At 36.1% G+C, this 20,127-nt stretch overlaps 1 protein-coding gene across 1 annotated transcript; it reads right to left on the bottom strand.

Annotated features, from left to right (window-relative positions):
- Positions 1-1,650: 1,650 nt before the first annotated feature.
- LOC133295645 (CSC1-like protein RXW8) lies at positions 1,651-19,556 on the bottom strand. The gene is made up of 12 exons (XM_061494485.1): positions 19,168-19,556; positions 17,449-17,807; positions 16,471-16,617; positions 15,951-16,014; positions 15,617-15,826; positions 10,684-10,869; positions 4,819-5,117; positions 3,811-4,087; positions 3,346-3,624; positions 2,288-2,521; positions 2,042-2,219; positions 1,651-1,927 (listed from the first exon to the last, which is right to left on the bottom strand). The coding sequence occupies exons 2-12, from the start codon at positions 17,724-17,726 to the stop codon at positions 1,848-1,850; spliced, it is 2,232 nt and encodes a 743-aa protein (XP_061350469.1). The 5' UTR covers positions 17,727-17,807; positions 19,168-19,556; the 3' UTR covers positions 1,651-1,847.
- Positions 19,557-20,127: the final 571 nt, after the last annotated feature.

Here is a 20,127-nt window from a genome sequence, read left to right as displayed (position 1 = left end):
CCCCCTCTCAAATAAATTTCTAGGTCCGCCACTAGGTAGAACCTAATAAATAACAACCATAAGATGCACTAGATTAACGATTAAAAGTGGATGTAAAATTTATTATTCTTATTTCTTACACCGATATAAAAGTAATCTGTTACTTTTCTTTGAACTGCTAAGCATATTTAGTGTCTATTTGAATCCTCTCTTTTTTAGGTTAGAAATTACTTATAAGCTAAAGCTAAAAAAAAAACTTAAAAAAAAATTATAAGTTGTTTAAAGACTACTTAAAATTTTTAGCTTAAAAATGACTTAAAAGCACATATTTCAATAAAACTCTCTTTTTCTCTATCTCTATAGCTCTTCATTTCCAAAAAATTACACATAATCCAAGAAAAGTATATAAGAACTTAAAAAAAAGCCCTCGTAGAAGCTTTTGGCTTTTAGTTTTTTTCTTCATTATAAAAAAAGAACTTGTTATTATAAGAGTTTTTCTCAGAACCTATTTAGCCTATTCTGCTTATATGTAGGGTGTTTGCGGTCTGAATTGGATCGATTTTAGAAGCAAAAATCATCTGATCCAATCTCTTCGGTTTGATCATGTATTCATTCATTTGGTTTGGATTTTTTTAAATCCGATCCAATCCAACTCAATTTTTTTCGGTTTGGATTGGATCGGTTTTCGATTTTTGATTTTTTGAAAATCCTAAAATTTGTTTCATGATTATTGTGCAAATAACATATTTTGTATATATTGGCTTTGTAATATTATTATTTTTTTTAAATACAAAATCATCAGTAAACGATAATATAATTTATTTATTTTTGGGCAATGAGATATGAAGCTGTGGACAGATAAAATTTTGTTGATGAGATGTGACTAGGTTTTTTCTTGAGTTTAGTTGATGGGTTAATGGATCTTGAGTTTAGAAATTTTTGGGTTGTGATCGGGAAAAAACCCAAGTAGGTAGAGGGGGATTAATATATTGGATTGGATCAATTTTCATCAACCCATCCGAAAATCTATCCAATCCAATTAAAATTTACAGTTTTTTTTCGATTTTCGATTTTCCGGTTTTCGGTTTATTCGGTTATCGGTTTTTCGGTTCGGTTACCGCGGTTTGAATCAGTTTGAATCGGTTGATAAACACCCCTACATATAAGTAACTTTTAACTTTAAAAAAAAATCCAAACAAACACTTACCTGAAAACTTTTTGGAAGTCATAAACTCCGTGAACAGGAAACTAAGTGCATGGAAAGATCAACGGTTGTTCGGTTGTCTCCTTAGGAAGTCATAAACTCCGTGAACAGGAAACTTAGTGCATGAAAAGATCAACGGTTGTTCGGTTATCTCCTTGGGAAATTTGAATTGTCAAATTATTGATACCCACAACGGTCAATTCTCCTCACCGGAAATATCTTCAATATTACAAGAATAATGAAGACTCTGTGCATCATTTACTTAATTTGAAAAATATAATACATATTTTTTATTATTTTATCTTTCTTTGTATGGTTATTTTCTCTAAAATCATCACACTTTTCTATTTTTAGTAAAGGAATACATACTCCATTAACACCAAAGATGTGATCCTCCTCATCAACCACCCTTAGCTTTTTTCTAAATGTCTGCAATTAAATTATATTTTTATTTAAATGAAATTTTAATTAATTATATTTTCATTTGTCTATTCACATTTAATTGAAGATAATTTAAAAATTATTTACAATTAAAAATAGCTAATGAACAATGAATCAAGGGACCTTCATCTTCACCTATAATTTTTTTTTTTTTTCTTCATGAATGGCACTTTTAGTGCACATCAGGATGATTCTTATACAATGTTACGAGCCGAACACTTATTTACTTTCCATCAAGTACCGCTTTATCAGAACTCGAACGATGAAGAGACCATGATCTGTCTTTTTTACCAAGTTCCTTGCCTGAAAAGCGAAAGAAAAAACCGCATAGACAAGTTATTAAAGAATTCGTAAAAAGTGGAATTCCAACCGTTGGATAAAAAGCAAGCCTTTCTCCAAAAAAAAAAAAAAACACACCTTTCTCGATATCTTCTGAAGACTGAGCAGTCCCTTTGTCCTCGTGATGACTCAAGCATTCGGATTGACTCGAGGCATGCGGCATTAAACCGAATTGGTTGTAGGCAGAATGCAATTGTTCATAAATCTCTTCCATCCTTCCAAAGTGCTCATCTTTCCGATCCATGTCAATAAGAACCTAAAACAAACTGAATTTAGAGAGGCCAATGAGAGAAAAGGGAGGAGAAGTGGGAAAGGGAGGTTTACCTGTGCTGAATTGCCCCTAAATACTGGGATAAATCGTTGCCTACAATACTGGTGAAATAGAAGGGTACCAATCAGCAGCGGAATGGTGAATCCAGATGCAACTGGTGAGCGTTTTAGTCCAAACACCCCAAGCGCGATAACTTGAGCAAATATCAATGAAAATACCGTTGTGTTGTGAGCAATGGGCCAAAACTGTCCCCCACTGTCGTATTTTGTAACGTACACGTTGAGAATCTAAAAAGGGCCGATGTTAAACAGAAGCTTTTTCTAAAGGTTAAAAATAAATCAAGGAAACATTAAGTGGCTGCATGGTATATTTTGGTTAGCAAATTATCCTAGAAACAAATCGAACGTGATCCCATTTCATTGCATGCATGGATGTAGGTGTACATCACCTTTTATTTATTTATTTTTATTTTTATTTTTTTATTTGCCATCTGTTTCGCTGTAGCTAGAAAACTGAAGCGACTAGGAGGAATCAAAGTCTACATACAGCCTGAGAAACAAGCCAGACAGTTTCTGATTTCTGAAACTTGCATTCAAGACCTTAACAAAATATAGTAAAACGAAAATGATATTCCATGATCAAATCATGCATATAATCAACAACTTTCAGTCTGATCTTTTCAGTCAAAAGGAAGAATGAGGTTCCATGCGAGCTTCCTTTAATAATTCCATCATAATTCATAGTATGATAGTTTCGTTTGTGAAAACAAGGTCACATGAACTATGCTGCAACCTCCCCCTTTCTTTCTATATCTCTCTCACAAAAAAAAAAAACAGTATGTTGCAATCCCTTACCTCACCTTATTCCCCAATAATTAATCATTTAAACCTAACATCACATAAATTGTTGGGATAACAATCACTACTCAAATCTAGTAATTATGTATGGCCAAGTCTATTAGATATTAGCACCTAAAATAAAATACAACAAAAGAAATAAAAAGAACTCCATACATAAAATAGGGAAGTTTTTATGCATAAAGGAAAGAATTAAGCGCAATGAACTCCATAATGAGGAAAAGAGAAGACAAACACATGATAGAAATGCTAACCTGGTTTCGGTAAACAAGATAAGCAAGGAAAAAGTAGATCAATAAGAAGGGCAACATTAGGGGTGCCAGAATAGAACAGGTGAACCCAAGGAATCCAAATAGTAAGATCCTTGGAACTTCTGTATGGTATGGAAAAGATAGGCTGCCATCCAGTGCATCATCCTTTAGCCTGAGTATGAATCTCTGGAAGAGATTGCATAAAAGAGGGAAAATTTGCATAACTTCAACTGCCAAACTTGCCCAACCAGATGACAAAACATAAGTTGTGAAGAAGGTAGCCTGCATACCATGAAAATGCCACAGTAAAGTGAATCGCTAATCACAGAAGAGATACTATTTATCTATTCTAAAAATATGTAAAAAAGGGAATCAAGTTAAGAGGAGTGTTCATTGTCCAGTGTTGCTCAAATCTCTAATACATTCAAGTACATGCAATCATTTCAACTGGGAATCTAGATATATCACCTGCGCTGGCACGGCCTTGGCAAGTTGGCCAGGCAGGTCTGTTACACTAGAAAAGACTGAGAGTTGACTGATAACGGAACCAGCAAAGACATTAACAAAAAACACATTCCAGATTGTGAAGTACAAGACTTTGCAACATGCACTCTTCTTCCTTCCACTACGGGAAATAGAACCCTCCACTGCTGAAAATAGCATCATTACGGGTGGAACTGCACACAAGAATAAAACCAATATCACGCTTGGTAGGTAGCCAGTCACCACCCGATTCACATATTTACTGCACACACAAAAAAGTCAAATTGAAGTGAACTGTATAACATTGTAATATTCAAAAATACCTACCTAACATTCCGTATTCCATGTCTGAGTCTTCAAAATATTAGTTTATTATAATCTCAATTTTAACAAGACAATGTGACGTATATAAATACAAAATTTTAGCATTGCTAATTTGAGAAATAATACACTAAAAATAGGCATAGTAAAAGGACAAACAATGAGCAATATCAACTAGAGTGTGAATACTGACACCATCACTGTAAACAACCAGCAGACAAGGCAATAACTTAAATCTTAATAAAATGTCAGAGATATAAGCTTTGGAGAATTCCAAATAAGGAATTCTTTGAAAAAAATATTTTGAGTTCAGGAAAAATTAACCACTCGAGTAGTTATTTAAGTCGACAAGTGGTTACTCGTGAACCACTCTTTCAACATAGTTAACTAGTTGAATGGTTAATTGTTCCTAAACTAAAAGTATTTTTATCAATTTCTTTTTTATAATTTTCCCTAAAACCTTCATTGCTAATTAAAAATAAAATAATGTTCTATATTCATCAGGTATATTAAGCACCTATTTGCATATTTAAATGAAGCTTCGCATACAATTTATCATGCATAATTCTTTCTTCCAAAATCCTAATCCATGTATATTGCCAAAAAAATGAGCCATGCCAAGAAAATAAAAGTCCATGACATTCGTCCCTCATAGATGCAGAAACATCTTACTTTTTTAATATCCCTGTCAGAAAAGGGAACATTTTCTGAAGCTTGTCTAGTTGAGTCAAGCCTTGTACAAATGTGACGGGGATAAGGAATACAAGCATGAAGGCAACAGAAGCCACAAGTGTAGCTATCTTACGGATCCAAAGTTGCCTATATGGTATGCAAATATTGGACCAGTAAACATCATGTGGTTCAGGAGCTACGTCTGTCACCCACAACATAGGATTTGATGTTTGCAGAATTTGTGCAGCCATAAGGGCAGCATACCGACTTTTAAAGAACACAAAAGCAGCCGCACATTCCTGTATCAGAGATCCAAACTTTAAGCACAAACCAGTGGACATAAAAAAATTTACATCACATAATCTGAACTTCTTTAAATGCTACTATAACTACTATATGACAACAAAAATTGTAATAACCTGGATGTCATTAAGTAATAAATAACGGTAATGATAAGCATACAGAAGAAGAGAACACTAATTATATTGAGACAACATAAAATAGTAAATTGTATCTGTCAATTATAAATATAAGACTAGTGTACAACAAATTATCCCGCTATGACTGCTTCATTTATGGCTAATAGACAAGTAGAAAACATCACACAAATTTTGGATGACCCAAATCAGAGTGCAGGAGGAAATAAAATTTGAGATAAATAGTGAAAGTGATAAACATCAGGTGGTGTTACAATTTGATGCATCAGAGACGATGCTTGAAGCAACTACATATTAGCCCACAGCGGAGGAGGTGCAACATAAGGAAACACCACCATCGCAACAAGACACTATTGCTGCTCGGAGGCAGCACATGCAAATCAAGCCGCCCCAGAGGTATGCTTACGCAGATCTAGTTGCTTATGCTTTGACTATGACAGAATCTTTCAAAGAGGAGGAGCCTTCCATTTGTCGTGCTACCATTATAAGCAAAGAATCTATTAAATGGACTGCTGCTATGACTGAAGAGATCGAGTCTCTTCACAAGAATTAGACATGGGAGCTAGTTAAACCGCCAAAGGGCCAAAAGATTATTGGCTGCAAATCGGTCTTCAAAAGAAAAGTAGAAATTTCTGGAGTTAAAAATGCTAGGTACAAGGCACGTTTGGTAGCAAAAGGCTACAGTCAAAGAGAAAGAGCAGATTTCAATGAAGTCTTCTCACCGGTGTTAAAGTTTTACTTGCATTAGTAGCCTTGTATAATTTAAAGCTTAAAGTCAGTGCAAGTTTAATCAACCTCCATCCAAAAAGTTCTATCTCCATGGATGTTACATTCATGTAAAAGGAGTTCTACTTTGCCAATCCTATCTATAGAAGGAGCATCTACTTAGGGAAGATAAGGAGGAATTTCTATTTGATTTATCCTTCCTCCCATTTGTCTAGTAGCCTTTTTTATGAGAATTCATCTACACAAACAATTCACAACCAATTTTAAACCAATACCTAAACATGTACCAAAAAAATCTCTAGACATAACATATTTTGATATTGAGAATGTGAAGTTTGGTAGAGGCAAGATGTTCACAAAGGGGAAGGTGGTTGTTCCTGAACCAGTGCAAGTCCAAGAGTTCAACCCATAACCTTCAAATGAAATAATAATGTTTAACCCTTCATTACAAAATGAAACTAAAACTTATGTGAAACTGCGAATAATGAAGTTTATAATCTACCCATATCTCTTAGGGAATGCACAAAATGGCCCTTATATCCTCTTTCATAGTTCCTATAATTTGAGATATTCTCACCATCCTATACAATCTTTCTTATAAGCCTAAACACTATCATCATCCCCAAATACCCAGTACGAGGCTCTGTCCAATGAAAAATAGAAAAAGGCCATGAATGTGCAAATGGAGGCATTGGAAAAGAAAATAAATTGGGAGTTAGTACAGCTACAAGTGGGGAAGAGAGGTGTAGGCTGCAAATGGGGAACACCGTGAAGTATAAAGCAAATGAATGAATTGAAAGGCATAAGGACAAATTGGTGGCCAAACAATATACAAAGACTTATCGGATTGATTACCAAAAGAGTGAGAGACTTATGCACAGTGCAGAAAGATGGAGGACTGCTGCTAGTACGACGACACAACAGTGGGCAGTAGCAGACAACTGAAAGAAGGTTACTGAAAAGACAACACCATTTAAGAGACAGCAATGACAGTTGCCAGGGAAGACCTATGAAACAACTGGAATGGCGACACGGCAATGGATAATAACGGAGGATAGAGATAAGGTTGCTGGAAATGTGGGATGAAAGAAGTTAACATAGAGCTTCGAAATTTAGGAAACTTATAATGCTGAAGCAATAAACAATTGGCTAAGCAGAAAAAAGAACGAAACAAGAATTGTGAGAAAACATTTTTCTCTTTTCTTAATTTTATTTTAACCAAAAACAACCTAATAATAATAAGATTCTCCAAGCCTTAAATAGGCAAAATTAAAAAACAAAAAAGTAAATAACTACAATCATGCGTGATCAAAGGAGATAACGCACAATCAACGCACACTCAAACATAATCTAAAAATAACAAAAAAAAATAATGAACAATTATTGAAAAGCCCTAAACTATGGAATAATTATAAAAAGCCCAATCCAAATCAGTCACCCAGGTGCATCATCCTCCCCTGCCAAAAGAAGATTAGTCCTCGAATCTAACAGGTCTTCATGGTTACTCTCACACATTATGCCCTCTTCATCGTCATGATAAGGAGACAAGTTAGCAACATTGCAAGTACTAGAAATATTGTATTTCCCAAGAAGTTCAATCTTGTAAGCATTGTTATTGATCTTCCCGAGCACCCTGAATGGACCATTAGCCAAAAAATGTTCTTTCCTAAGGTGGATCCATACCATATCGCCTTCCTTGAAAATGGCTTGATTTCTATGCCTGTCAACTTGCAATTTATATTTCACATTCTGCTTCTGAATATGATCATGAGCCCGTGAATGTAACTTCTTTTGCTCCTTAGTGCTCATCCTATATGTAGCTTTGTTAGGACTAATAGCTCCTGGCCTGGCACAAGGTCAATACAGTACTGGATGTCTATCATAGGTGGAAGTTCCGATTGCATCTCCTCAGGAACCACATCAACGAAGTCCTGTAGCAATGGCTTAACCTGCAAAGGAATGTCAGAAACACTAGAATTTTGTTCTATCACCACACAAGCAAATATCTCAATGGCATTGGTAGATTCCTCTTGGGAACCTACTGGACAACATAGTGTTCTTCGTCTCCTTCAATTTAGATGGACCCAAGGTAATAGTTAGTTTGTCCTTCTTGAAAGTGTAAGTATTTTTGAATCCATCGTGCTTTGTCTTCCTATCAAATTGGCATGGCCTCCCCAACAAGATATGACACACATCTATCGGAATCACATCGTACCATACCTCATCAATGTACCTTTTGCAGATAGAAAACTGCATGAGACACATCTTGTTCACCTTCACCTCACTTCCTTTCTTCAGCCAAGCAAGCTTGTATGGTTGTAGGTGTTCCTCCGTTTTCAATCCTAGCTTCACAACCATGGTATTAGAGACTACATTCTCGCAGCTCCCTCCATCAATGATCATATTACACACCTTACCGCCGCTGGTGCACTTGGTGCAGAATATATTGTGTCGAAGCCACAACTCATCATCAATGATGTCAACATTCAACACCCTTCGGACAACCAAGGCTTCGCCTGAATCACCAAAAATAATCTCACCTTCTTCAGACCTTCCATCCACCTCATGTTCTTCATACTCATCATAGGTGGGGCCTATATCATCGGCTTGAGTATCGACAAGAGTAACATACTGCCGGTTTGGACAATCAGCAGCAAAGTGTCCTAAACCCTGATACTTGAAACACCTCTTTGCCGTAGTAAAATTTGGGTTGGAATTTTGAAGTATTTCCTCTTCTCTTACACTGCTCTTCTACCTTCAAAGCTAGTCGACATACAATATTGTTGTAGGTAAACAACATCTGAGATCTCATTCCGCAGTCCTCCTAGGTAATGAGCAACCAGTTGTTCGTCCTCCTCTGCGATATCACAGTGCATCCGCAGACGATCAAACTCAGTTGTATACTGTTCAACTGATAGGTTTCGCTGCTTGAGATTATGATATTCAATAAATGCCTCATGCCGGTAGCGAATAGGTAAGAATTTTTGTTGCAACAGTTTCTTCATCTTATCCCAACTCCTGATCTTCGACTTCACTTCTTCGTTCCGCTGCTTCTTAATATGTTCCCACCAATTGAGGCATGCTTCCTCAGTTTGATAGCGACCAGTTTGACCTTCTGGTCTTCTGTCAAGTCTCTGATATCAAAGACTCTTTCGACAGTGTGTAACCAGTCAATAAACTCATCTGGATGAGTTGTGCCCTCGAATTTCGATATCTCAATCTTCACCCCAATATTAGCAAAAAATGATTGATTTCCAGGTTGATTTCATCCTCGCCGCTCCTGGTTCCAATTCCATAATGGGTTTTCGCTCTTTTCTTCCTCATGAGATGATCTTTCAGATTCTCTTCTTTCATCTGACTCGCCAACTGTGTTTGGACAAATGGTTGTTCTAGCTCCTGAATTCGTCTACCTTGTTCTGCCATTGTAGCGGCCATTGCTACAATTGTGGTGTCTCGCGCGTCGATATGTGGTTGTTCGTCGTCGCCGTTAAGGGTGTTGCCACGCCCTCTACCACAGTCGTTGCCTCGACCCTGTCGTTCACGACCTCGACCACCATTGTTCTTTTCAGCCATTTATGTGACAACCAGAGCTCTGATTACCAAATAATGCCGAAGCAGTAACCAATTGACTAAACAGAAAGAAGAACGAAACAAGAATTTACTTTTTTCTTAATTTTATTTAACCAAAAACAACCTAATAATAATAGGGTTCTCCAAGTTCAAGCCTTAAATAGGAGAAATAAAATAACAAAAAAGTAAATAACTATAATCATGCGCAATCAAAGAAGATAACGCACAATCAACGCACATTCAAATATAATCTAAAAATAACAAAAAGGGAAATAATTAATAATTATTGAAAAGCCCTAAACTATGGAATAATTATAGAAAAGCCCAATCCAATTTATACTAAATATGGAACTCCACAAATAAGGAAATAAGGAACCTACTTCTGAGAGATCATATACGATACTCTAAACTACTTGTTAAAGTCTTATACAAAATTTTCTAGATATTCTAAAAAAAAATGGAGGGTGGTATTTGAAACCTATACCGATGCAGACTATGATGGATCACCAAGTAATAGAGGATCAACTATGAGGTACTATACTTGGGGGAAATCTGGTGACTTGAAGAAGAAAAAATAGAATGTGGTGACAAAATTTGATGAAGAGACAGTTTAAAGCAATGACTCAAAGTGTGAACTACTGTGTCAAGGTTGACTGTTTATAAATCTAGCCTATTTATGTATTGGTATTACCATCAATAATACAAATACATTATGCAAATCCTGAGAATTTGAAAAGCTTAAGCCATTAGGAGCCGGTCCAAGAATGATTTTTATATCTCTAAAGGACCTAAAAGTTACTTTGAGGATTTGACAAACTTCTATAGGGAATTAATTTAAACTAAATTTCCCCCGGCTAACAATGGGTACAGGACAAGACACTGTACCAGAGAAAGAATAATTGTGTCACCAAAAAGCAAACAGAAAAATGCAGAAAAAATTGATTACATTCAGAAAATGAAATTTATGTTGAAAGATTGTTTGTTTGTTTTTTTCCAATCAGCGACAATTTCAATTGAACCTGATTCTTGATCACATAGTAAATTTCTAAACACACTAGTTCAATGCAAATCATAAAAAGGAAAGTTCACATGATGTCAAAATTATTTAAACCAATCCAGCCATAAAAATTACCTTGTCTCTTGTATCTAAATGCATGTCAGTGTAGCCTGTTCTCCCATGTATACTATCTATCTCATCAGAAATCATCTTAAAAGAATTTGTAGGTGTTCCAGAACAGCAACATTGCATAAAACATGGCTTACAACCCTTTTCTATTGAGGCATCTCTAAGTACCTTACACATATGTCCTGCATCATCCTGGGCGAAGAAAATTAATATAAATAAAAGTGTAAGTAGCTGTTTGTCAACAAGACTACAATAGGTTTATATTAATTTTTAAAAGAAAACCTCTAAACATTATAAAAGAAATCAGGAAAATATATAGACCTGAACCTCTGAAATCATAATCAAAGCCCAATCCAGTGGAGTGGGGTTAGTCACTTTAGATAGAATATATAGAACAGTCTGCAATGTACCTTCTCCAAATTCATTAAATGGAGAATGACTCCATAGATATTTAGAAATTCTTCAGATATCATACCATTACCCAGGAAATGAAAATTAACACAGATGGACCAGAAAATTATATTAAAGTAAAATATGAAGACAAGCTCATCAACAGCAATAAAGAAACATATAAATGGTAATCCTAATGCAGAAAAAACTAATACATGAAACTGAGAAAATTCTGTAGAAAAGAAACATGGAAAAACACTCCCAGCTCCCTCCAAGATCAACAACCCAGACCTTAGAGTTCCCCAAATCCCACTCCAAGTTAGCTCAATTCATGTGTGCTTCCCCATTTTCCTTTCCTGCTATATAATCACCTTCTATCATAACAACCTTCCTAAATCTTCTTTCCACGTTTCCACCATTATTCCCTCACCATTAATAGCTTGCCACATGGCTTCCCCAATAACTAGTTTTCCTCCTTCATTCTCTATCACCATCATCTTATTATTCTCAACTTCCACTTGGGCTCTCTTCTTTGGCCCCAACGTTGATAACAAGATACAAAAGCCCATCAATATCATTTATTGACAAATCTACACGGTCTTAGAGCTCCTGAATGGTTTCTCGAAGCTGATGAAAGGAATTCTCAACTCCACTCATCCCTTCTTCCAATAGGTTAGTGCGCCTATCGATTTTCTTCAATTTGTTTTCATTTTTTTTTTGTAACGAGCACAAGCTATGAAGCACCAACACTTCAAAAACCCTGACGTGTCGTGTCCGACACTCCCCGACACTCCAACACGCGTTGTAGAGACTCAAAAAAAGGTTCAAAGGGTGTGTTGCGTTGCATTTATAGTTCCAACTATTAGATTCGTTGGATTACGATTACCATTTTATTGAGTTTAATATAAATATTTAGGATATCTTATGTTTCTTAGCAAAATTGATGACTATTATAAGTTTAGCTTCATTTTTTGTTAAATTATTAAATATTAAATATAATATACACTACATAAATTAAAGAGTAAATACCCTTTTTGGTCCCTGGCAATATCTACGAAATCCTTTTTAGTCCCTGGCAATAAAAAAGGACCAAATTGGTCCCTAAAATTGAAAAAAGGGCCACGTTAGTCCTTATGTCAACTCCTCCGTCACTAACGTGGCCCTTTTTACATACTGTTAGGTACCAATTTGGTCCTTTTTTATTGCCAGGGACTAAAAAGGATTTCGTAGATATTGCCAGGGACCAAAAAGGGTGTTTACTCTAAATTAAAAATATTATTTAATATCAAAACGTGTCCTAACGTGTCAAAATCTAACATTTTTTAGAATTAACTTGTCAGAGTGTCGTGTCGTATCATGTTCCGTGTCGGTAGCGGTGCTACATAGAACAGAAGCACCTTAGGGATCGAAGATTCTCTAATATCAAATTGATAGACCAGAACATTATATTAAAGTAAAATATGAAGACAAGCTCATTCAACAGCAATACAGAAACATAAATTTTATCCTAATGCAGAAAAAACGAATACATGATATTGAGAAAATTCTGCAGAAAAGAAACAAGGAAAACACAAGATCAACAACCCATACTTTAGAGTTCCCCAAATCCCACTCCAAGTTAGCTCAATTCATGCGTGCCTTCTCCCTTTCCCTTTCCTACAATATAACCACCTTCTATCATCACAACCTTCATGAATCTTCTTTCCACATTTCCTCCATTATTCCCTCACACCATTTATAGCTTGCAATGTGGCTTCCCCAATAACTAATTTTCCTCCTTCATTATCTTCCACCATCAGCTAATTATTCTTAACTTCCTCTTGGGCTCTCTTCTTTGGCCCCCAACGTAACATTAATAACAAGACACAAAGGCCCATCAAGATCAACAACCCATACCTTAGAGTTCACCAAATCCTACTCCAAGTTAGCTCAATTCATAAGTGTCTTCCCCCTTTTTATTTCCCTATATAACCATTTTTCATCATGCCAACCTTTCTAAATCTTCTTTCCATGTTTCCCTCACCAGTCATAGCTTGCCACGTGGCTTCCCCAATAATTAATTTTCCTTTTATTCTCTTTCATCATCAGCTTATTATTCTCAACTTCGTCTTAGGCTCTCTACTTTGGCCCTCCAATGAAACGTTAATAACAAGACACAAAGGCCCATCAATACTCCCCTTCCAAAATTCACCTTGTCCTCAAGGTAAAGGAAGAGATCAAGATTTTTGCCACAAACTTCCACCCGGATCTCATTGCTAGAAGCATCTTGATCACATTGACAGCTTCAATTCCATCTTCTTTTCATGAACCTCACCCCCTCAACTCCAACAATTAGCTGGAAAAGAGACCCAAAATACTGTGGACGTTCAACCAAAAAGTCTCTTCATTCTCTATGCCTTCACTGTTGCAAAGTTGTCTTTCTCCTTCCAGCTTAAGTTCACTAGTACCCACCAACCTGACGTGGATGTGTTGGCTATGGCAAACCTGGTTTGGGGAAGGAGCATCACTTTTAAAGTATAAATTTCTACGCATCTTGTCATTAAGCTCCTCGGTAATAGACACCTGAACCTCAATCCTCTCCCTCCGTCTCTGTTGACCACCGTCGCACCTCCATTATTTGAGGCCACCCATTCTATGTGTTGCCCCTCATTAGAGTCGTTTTCCACATTATAATCTGTCCCAATCTAGTTTAAGGTTCCTGGGCTAGATACATCCGGATCCGGCCCATTTCTCGTCTTAACATCCTTAAAATTGGGCCTCATTTCATTGCTGGTATTAGCCCAAATCGTAATGGCTGGGAAAGTATGGTGCCCACCCATGGATCCAGTCATATTTTTGCTCCGCCCAATTAACAACTCGACGCGATCTCTAATCTTCTCCCTCTCTTCGACCTTATGGACTATACCCAGATCAGACAGGTCATGGAGACACAACTTAATTGTTCTTGACATCCCTTCTCCTCTTTCTTCTTCTTCCTCTTGATCTTCTTCATCTTTAGCTTCTTTGTTTCCTTATGCTCTTCGTTCGCTTCTTTATTTTTTCTTCTTCTACTGTTTCTTTGATTTGCGGTGCTTGGGTCATTGTACATCTCAAATCAGCAAACATGTGAAGGCAGATCTCTGCTTTGATTTTCCCTCTCAAAACCTTGAGCTCTACTCTCCTCTTTATCTCTTTTTCACATGGATTAGATTCATTTCTTGATGGATCTACATGGTCTAAGAACTCCCGAATGGTTTCTCGAAGTTGACGAAAAAAATTCTCAACTCCACTCATCTTTTCTTCCAATAGCTCAATGCGTCTTTCAACTGTAAAGAACCAATTCAACCCAAAAGCTTAAGCTGTTGGGTGAGGCTAAATTAATGGTTTTATATATCTCAAAACGCCCCCTCACACGAGAGCCAATTGGGCTTGAAGGGTGGACAATGTACAGACCCACCTACCTGTGCTAAGAAATTCCACAAGAGAAAGTTGGGGGCGGTGGATCGAACCCGGGACACAAGACTCTAATACCATGTAAAGAACCAATTCAACCCAAAAGCTTAAGCTGTTGAGTGAGGCTAAATTAATGGTTTTATATATCTCAACATTAACTTTCTTCAAAATTGATGGACCAGAAAATTATATTAAAGTAAAATATAAAGATAAGCTCATTCAACAAAATACGTAAACAAATAAATGGTAATCCTAATGCAAGAAAATACATGATATTGAGAAAATTCTGTAGAAAAGAAACAAGGAAAAAAACTCCCAGCTGCCTCCAAGATCAACAACCCAGACCTTAGAGTTCCCCAAATCTCACTCCATGTTAGCTCAATTCATGCGTGTTTTCCCCCTTTCCTGCTATATAACCACTTTCTATCATCACAACCTTCCTGAATCTTCTTTCCACGTTTCCCCCATTATTCCCTCACCATTCATAGCTTGCCATGTGGTTTCCCCATAACTAATTTTCCTCCTTCATTCTCTTTCATCATCAGCTTATTATTCTCAACTTCCTCTTGGGCTCTCAACGTAACGTTAATAACAAGACACAAAGGCCCATCAACACACACCTCAGTTCCATGCATAAGAAAGTTTACTATTTTTTCCTATCGCATGAAAATCTTTGATACAGTGGTCAAAAGGAAGTAAGAATCCTTTTGCCATCTAAAAAAGCCCAACAAAATGCGAAGTCAGGCATATGTGTCAAGAATGAGAAAGGAACTTCCATTTCAAATAAAGAGAATTCCTATGATCTGCAAGCTCACTTCAGAGAATGAGATGCAATACCATACCAAATCACCTAATAAAGTGCAAAGAATGTGAGTCAGAGAATGAAAGAAATGTAGATACCCCATTTCCATGATAAGCCTTCATATTGGTTCTATATAACTTGAACCAAATAATTGCCTTAGAAGGTCTATTAAAAAACACACATTGACAGTTATGACTACACTAAGTGATGATGACATAAACAACAAACTTTACACAAATATAAAATTGGAAAAAAGAAAAACAGTATGCTGCTGAAATGAGAATAAAAGATATTTACAGAAGTTCAGAAACACACCTTCAGTTTCTGAACTGTTCCAGACTTATAAATCATTTGGTGTGACAAATATGTTGATGCATGGTAATATGAGAAGAAATTTTTCACTGTGTCACAGTATGATTCTTCTGAAGATCGGGGAATTGATCGGACAAGAATTGTAAAATGACTTGGATTTGGAGGTGAGCCAATAATATGCAGTAGCCTCAACTTAGTAATGCTCTTATATTCCTGAACATAAACACCACTGATTAGCCATATTTGAGAATTGGAGAAGAAAACTAAAAAGAAACTTGTTAGGTCATTCAATAAAAACTGGTACAGAAGTCTATTGTAGATAAACTCAGCTACTTACAAAGTAAAGAAGAGTACAAGCTGCAATTGTTATGATGTATAATGCAAGACAATGAGCCCAAAGCCTGACATGCAAAAAATAAAAACAACATAAGTAACCAGTTTGGAGGTGTATTCCTGAATAAAATCATCAATTATTACTTCGTTAACTACTTAAAATGAAAATGATAATAATAATAACAATAAATAAAGGAAAATGACTAAGGCCTATAGAAATTCCAGTTTCACAATTTCTTCTGCACACTTCTTGTTTTGTTTGGATAAAAAGATCTGCACAAATGAACACTCCAATAAAAAAAAATTGAGTAGTTTACTCAGCCCTGAGGAAGAAAAGAAATGGAGGCATGAACAAGACAAAGCAGATACACATTTTTCTTTGAGAGCATTGTTCATTCCTGAGTATGAAACTTCAAGAAACCTTATATACTCTATTATATTTCTCAGCTTGTACGCACTATTGGCTATCCTAACTAAATTAACATAATTAGCACTTCCATAGAAAAATAAGATATAACTCGTACCACTTTGAACCTTCTTCGACATTCTCGATGGTAAAAACATCCAGTGACTCGAAAGGTATATTCTTATGCATTCCTTCTTTACCATAGTAATTCACCGGAAGCACTAGAACAGTGCAGATGACAGAAGCAATGGAAAACACTCGAATACTGAACGAGACAGAAGTAAAATTAAGAGTTAGTAAAGCCACAACATCTTAAATTCCTTTAGACTTATTTAGTTTTTTTATTTGATATGCTTTTAAATGTATGATGAACAACTTGTTTTGATTTGGATAACAAAAAATGGCGAAGCAAAGGACTTCTCAATTTGGTTTTTGATGTATAAATGGTTAAGCAAAGAACTTCTAATGCATGCAGAAAACCATCATTATGGGTGATAAATAATTAGCTGCATATTTTGTCATTTTATAAGGATCATACCATGGAATTTAATTACATTAGATTTTAAGTACTTGCACCGTCCAACACCATAAATATGCAATCAAGGATGACACTTAGATGAATATTCTATTTCCTAACCAACTTTAATGTTTAGCTTCCCTTTAACCCAGAGGCTCAAAAGAGTGACTTTCATGTGAAATTGTTAGTGAAACAAGGTAAAATCAATTACAAAATGATAAAATTGTTGTGCAACACAGTTTGTGCAACAGTTAGTGTGTTAATTAATATTGATAAGAGGGGTCTGTATGGAGTATAATGCAGGTGAAATGTTATCAAGTGCATCTAGAGAGTAGAATTGAAAATGAAAATAAATAAATAAATAAAAAACTCAGTAGAATGAAGATAATAACGTCTTCATTTCAGCTTATCTAGGTATCATAAATCTTGAGTTTGACTCCGTAGGTTAGCAGCATCTTTCAAATTTCAGATTAAAATTTTATGAGATAAGAAAGCAATTCACTCTTCTAGTGCAATGCTCACCAAGATAACATAAGGCACACAGTTAAAACTATTCAAACTTTAGAAGGAATGAACAACCTGAACACAAGTACCCTAACAAATACAACAGCATCCAAGCCACCAATAGCCAGTATATCATCCTCCGACGTTTCCCATGCTTTCAATATCCAGCCAGGGGAGGGAACAAATCTTTCCAAACAGAGATTAATGCGTCTTGATCGCTGAGAGGCTAGTCTCCGTCCAAAGTACACATTAACATTGCCGGGTTGTTTCCTTAATATTGAATAAAATGAAAAGAGCACCACACACAGAGCAATATTAATTCCAGCAGAAGTTAAAAGAGCAGCAATGTCCATCCCTACTCGCTGTACTGGAAAACTTGACACATCTCATCACCCAAGAAGAAAGACATTAGAAATCCAAATCATGCCCATTGCCTGAAAAAGTACATATTCAAACCAATGTCTCAGAAAGAAATAGATTTCTTTGGACAAATACAGGAATACAACATTGAAAGATCTTTTTCTTTCTTTGGTTAAGGTGCAGTGGGTGTCTGTCTTTAACTATGATATTTTTTACTGGGAAACAGTAGGCAACAGTACAGAGACACAAAGGATTGAATTGAAAAAAGCATGATTATTCACTTGAAAGTTATAACTGACAGGCACACTGCTTAGAGCTAAAGGAAGTGAAGTTTAAAGAACTGTAAGCAAGAATCATTTACTTTCACATTCTATAGTCATGAAGACACATGCCTAATCTCATACTCTGTATAAAAAAGTATTCCAACATTATGGAACAGTCCACTATGCAACTTGTTCTGGAGAGAAGCTTTCAAAAAAAAAAAACATTGGGTCAACCACATTCTAAGTCCATAACCCAATTCAGCTGCAAGTTCTTGAGGATTTGATAAGGGCACCTCGCACAAGTATGCAAAGCTACTTTGCATCAAGTTTCATAAACTTCTTAACGCCCTTTTCCAGGTAACCAACAAAAAGCCACTTAAAGGTTGAGTTTGTAATCACTAAAAGTTGGGATCCATATTATTTGAATGGAACTGAATTAATTTAAAAATCAATTTTCATGTTTGGAATTCAATTTTAAAAAAACGGTATTTGATTATTTGAATTGACTTACAAATGGAATTCCGTGTTCAGAAAACATTAAAGATGAGTTGAACAGATCTTATATTAGTAATTTACTTTATTATCCTTACTTACAATAAGTACAAGATTTAACAAAAGAAGGGGAAAAAAGCCAATTCAAACAATTCAAACTAAAATAAGATCAATTGACAAAATATTTTACTCCAAACACACTCAAAAAGTTCAATTTTATTGATTAATAAATCCAATATTGAATTTGAAAAAACATACTTAGTTTCCATGCCGGAGGAGTTAAAACTGGCAGTGTATACATAACTAAAAGGTAGGATTCGGAAGCCAATAAACAAAAGGAGTAAAAGCAGTTCAGCAAATCACTATCACTAACAAGTAAAATTGAATAAACATGTATTTCCTTACGTAACGCCAGTCAAACCAAGAATCGATTCACATACATCACCAAAACAGATCCAAACTAACACAGCTTTTAGAACCAGCCATTTCCTTCCGTGACGCTAGTTAAATCAAACACACACACACAAATTCCGTCTCAAGAGTTGCACAACAAAATTCCGTAGAAAAAAAAATGATTAACTGAATGAAAGAACCTATAAAATAGACAAAACCAAAACGATTCTAAAAGAAATTAATAATCCAAATCCGAAGATGAAAAGAGCGAGAAAGCAAAATGTACCGGCACACGGATGAACAAATCGTCGACGAAGATTAATTAGCCAAACAGTGAGTGGTAGAAGATTCGAGAAAATGCTGAATGAAATAGTAAACGAAGCAGGTGAGGCTTGAAAGTTAAAACTCGCAGGGCATTGCGCGTGCGTTGCTTCTACTTCACACGAACGTACGTTTAAGCAAAAGATTGATTCCTCGGCAATAAACAAAAATCGAAACCCTAAGTTATAGGCTTTTTTTTTTTTTTTAAATCTCTTTCTGTCTCTTTACAGTTCGCCGAAAATGAATCTAAAACAGGAAATCTCAGCAAATTAGTAACAGAGCATTATTGCCTTATCTCTCTCTCTCTCTCTCTCTCTCTCTCTCTCTCTCTTGTTTCTTAGCAGCCAGCGAATATGCAATTAGCTAAGCGGGGTCGTACATAATTCACAGAAAAGCCACGTTATTAAAAACAATAATTCAAACATTAATGATTGATTTGGGGTTTGAAAGAAATAGCGGGAGTAACGGATTCTCCACGTGGCAGACACCGAGGGCGCCAACCGCAAGTGTGTGATGGCGATCGAAACCGCCCAAACTGGCCACGATATCTTTCGTGATACGCTGCGTCGCGAACCATGACGCAACGCTACACGATCACATTGCCAAGTGGCTGATAATGACGCCACCGGCTCCTTTCTGCTGTCATTTGTTAAGAACCGTGTGCCGACTTGTTGCGTAGGAATTTTACGCGAGACGTCGTCGTTGTGGGTTCGGAACACGTTTTGCTCGCTTGATATGCGCCACAACGCTTTCTGCATTGGTGGACCCACCGAAAGTGGGCTTTCGTGTTCGTTTAGAATTCTCTTTAATTCCCCCACCTTTATTATTAATTGTCATTTCATGAGAAAAAGATTTAACAAAAATCATGGAACACAATATTTCCAATTTTATCGGATGTCCTCGAAGGGACTCGAACACAATATTT

This window comes from Gastrolobium bilobum, unplaced genomic scaffold, assembly GCF_033153095.1.
Source record: "Gastrolobium bilobum isolate Gb01-03AN ecotype WA unplaced genomic scaffold, APGP_CSIRO_Gbil_v1 utg80639, whole genome shotgun sequence".
NCBI lineage: Eukaryota > Viridiplantae > Streptophyta > Magnoliopsida > Fabales > Fabaceae > Gastrolobium > Gastrolobium bilobum.
This window is presented reverse-complemented; position numbering and strand designations above follow the sequence as displayed.

What these genes read in the sequence shown, in the direction of transcription:
- LOC133295645 (XM_061494485.1), bottom strand. Translation starts at nt 17,726, where the DNA reads ATGGACATTGCTGCTCTTTTAACTTCTGCTGGAATTAATATTGCTCTG. An exon ending in ATTTAGATACAAGAGACAAG is followed by an intron (nt 5,118 to 10,683) that starts GTAATTTTTATG and finishes TCTCTGATACAG; the next exon opens with GAATGTGCGGCTGCTTTTGT. An exon ending in ATCTTGTTTACCGAAACCAG is followed by an intron (nt 2,522 to 3,345) that starts GTTAGCATTTCT and finishes GGCCCTTTTTAG; the next exon opens with ATTCTCAACGTGTACGTTAC.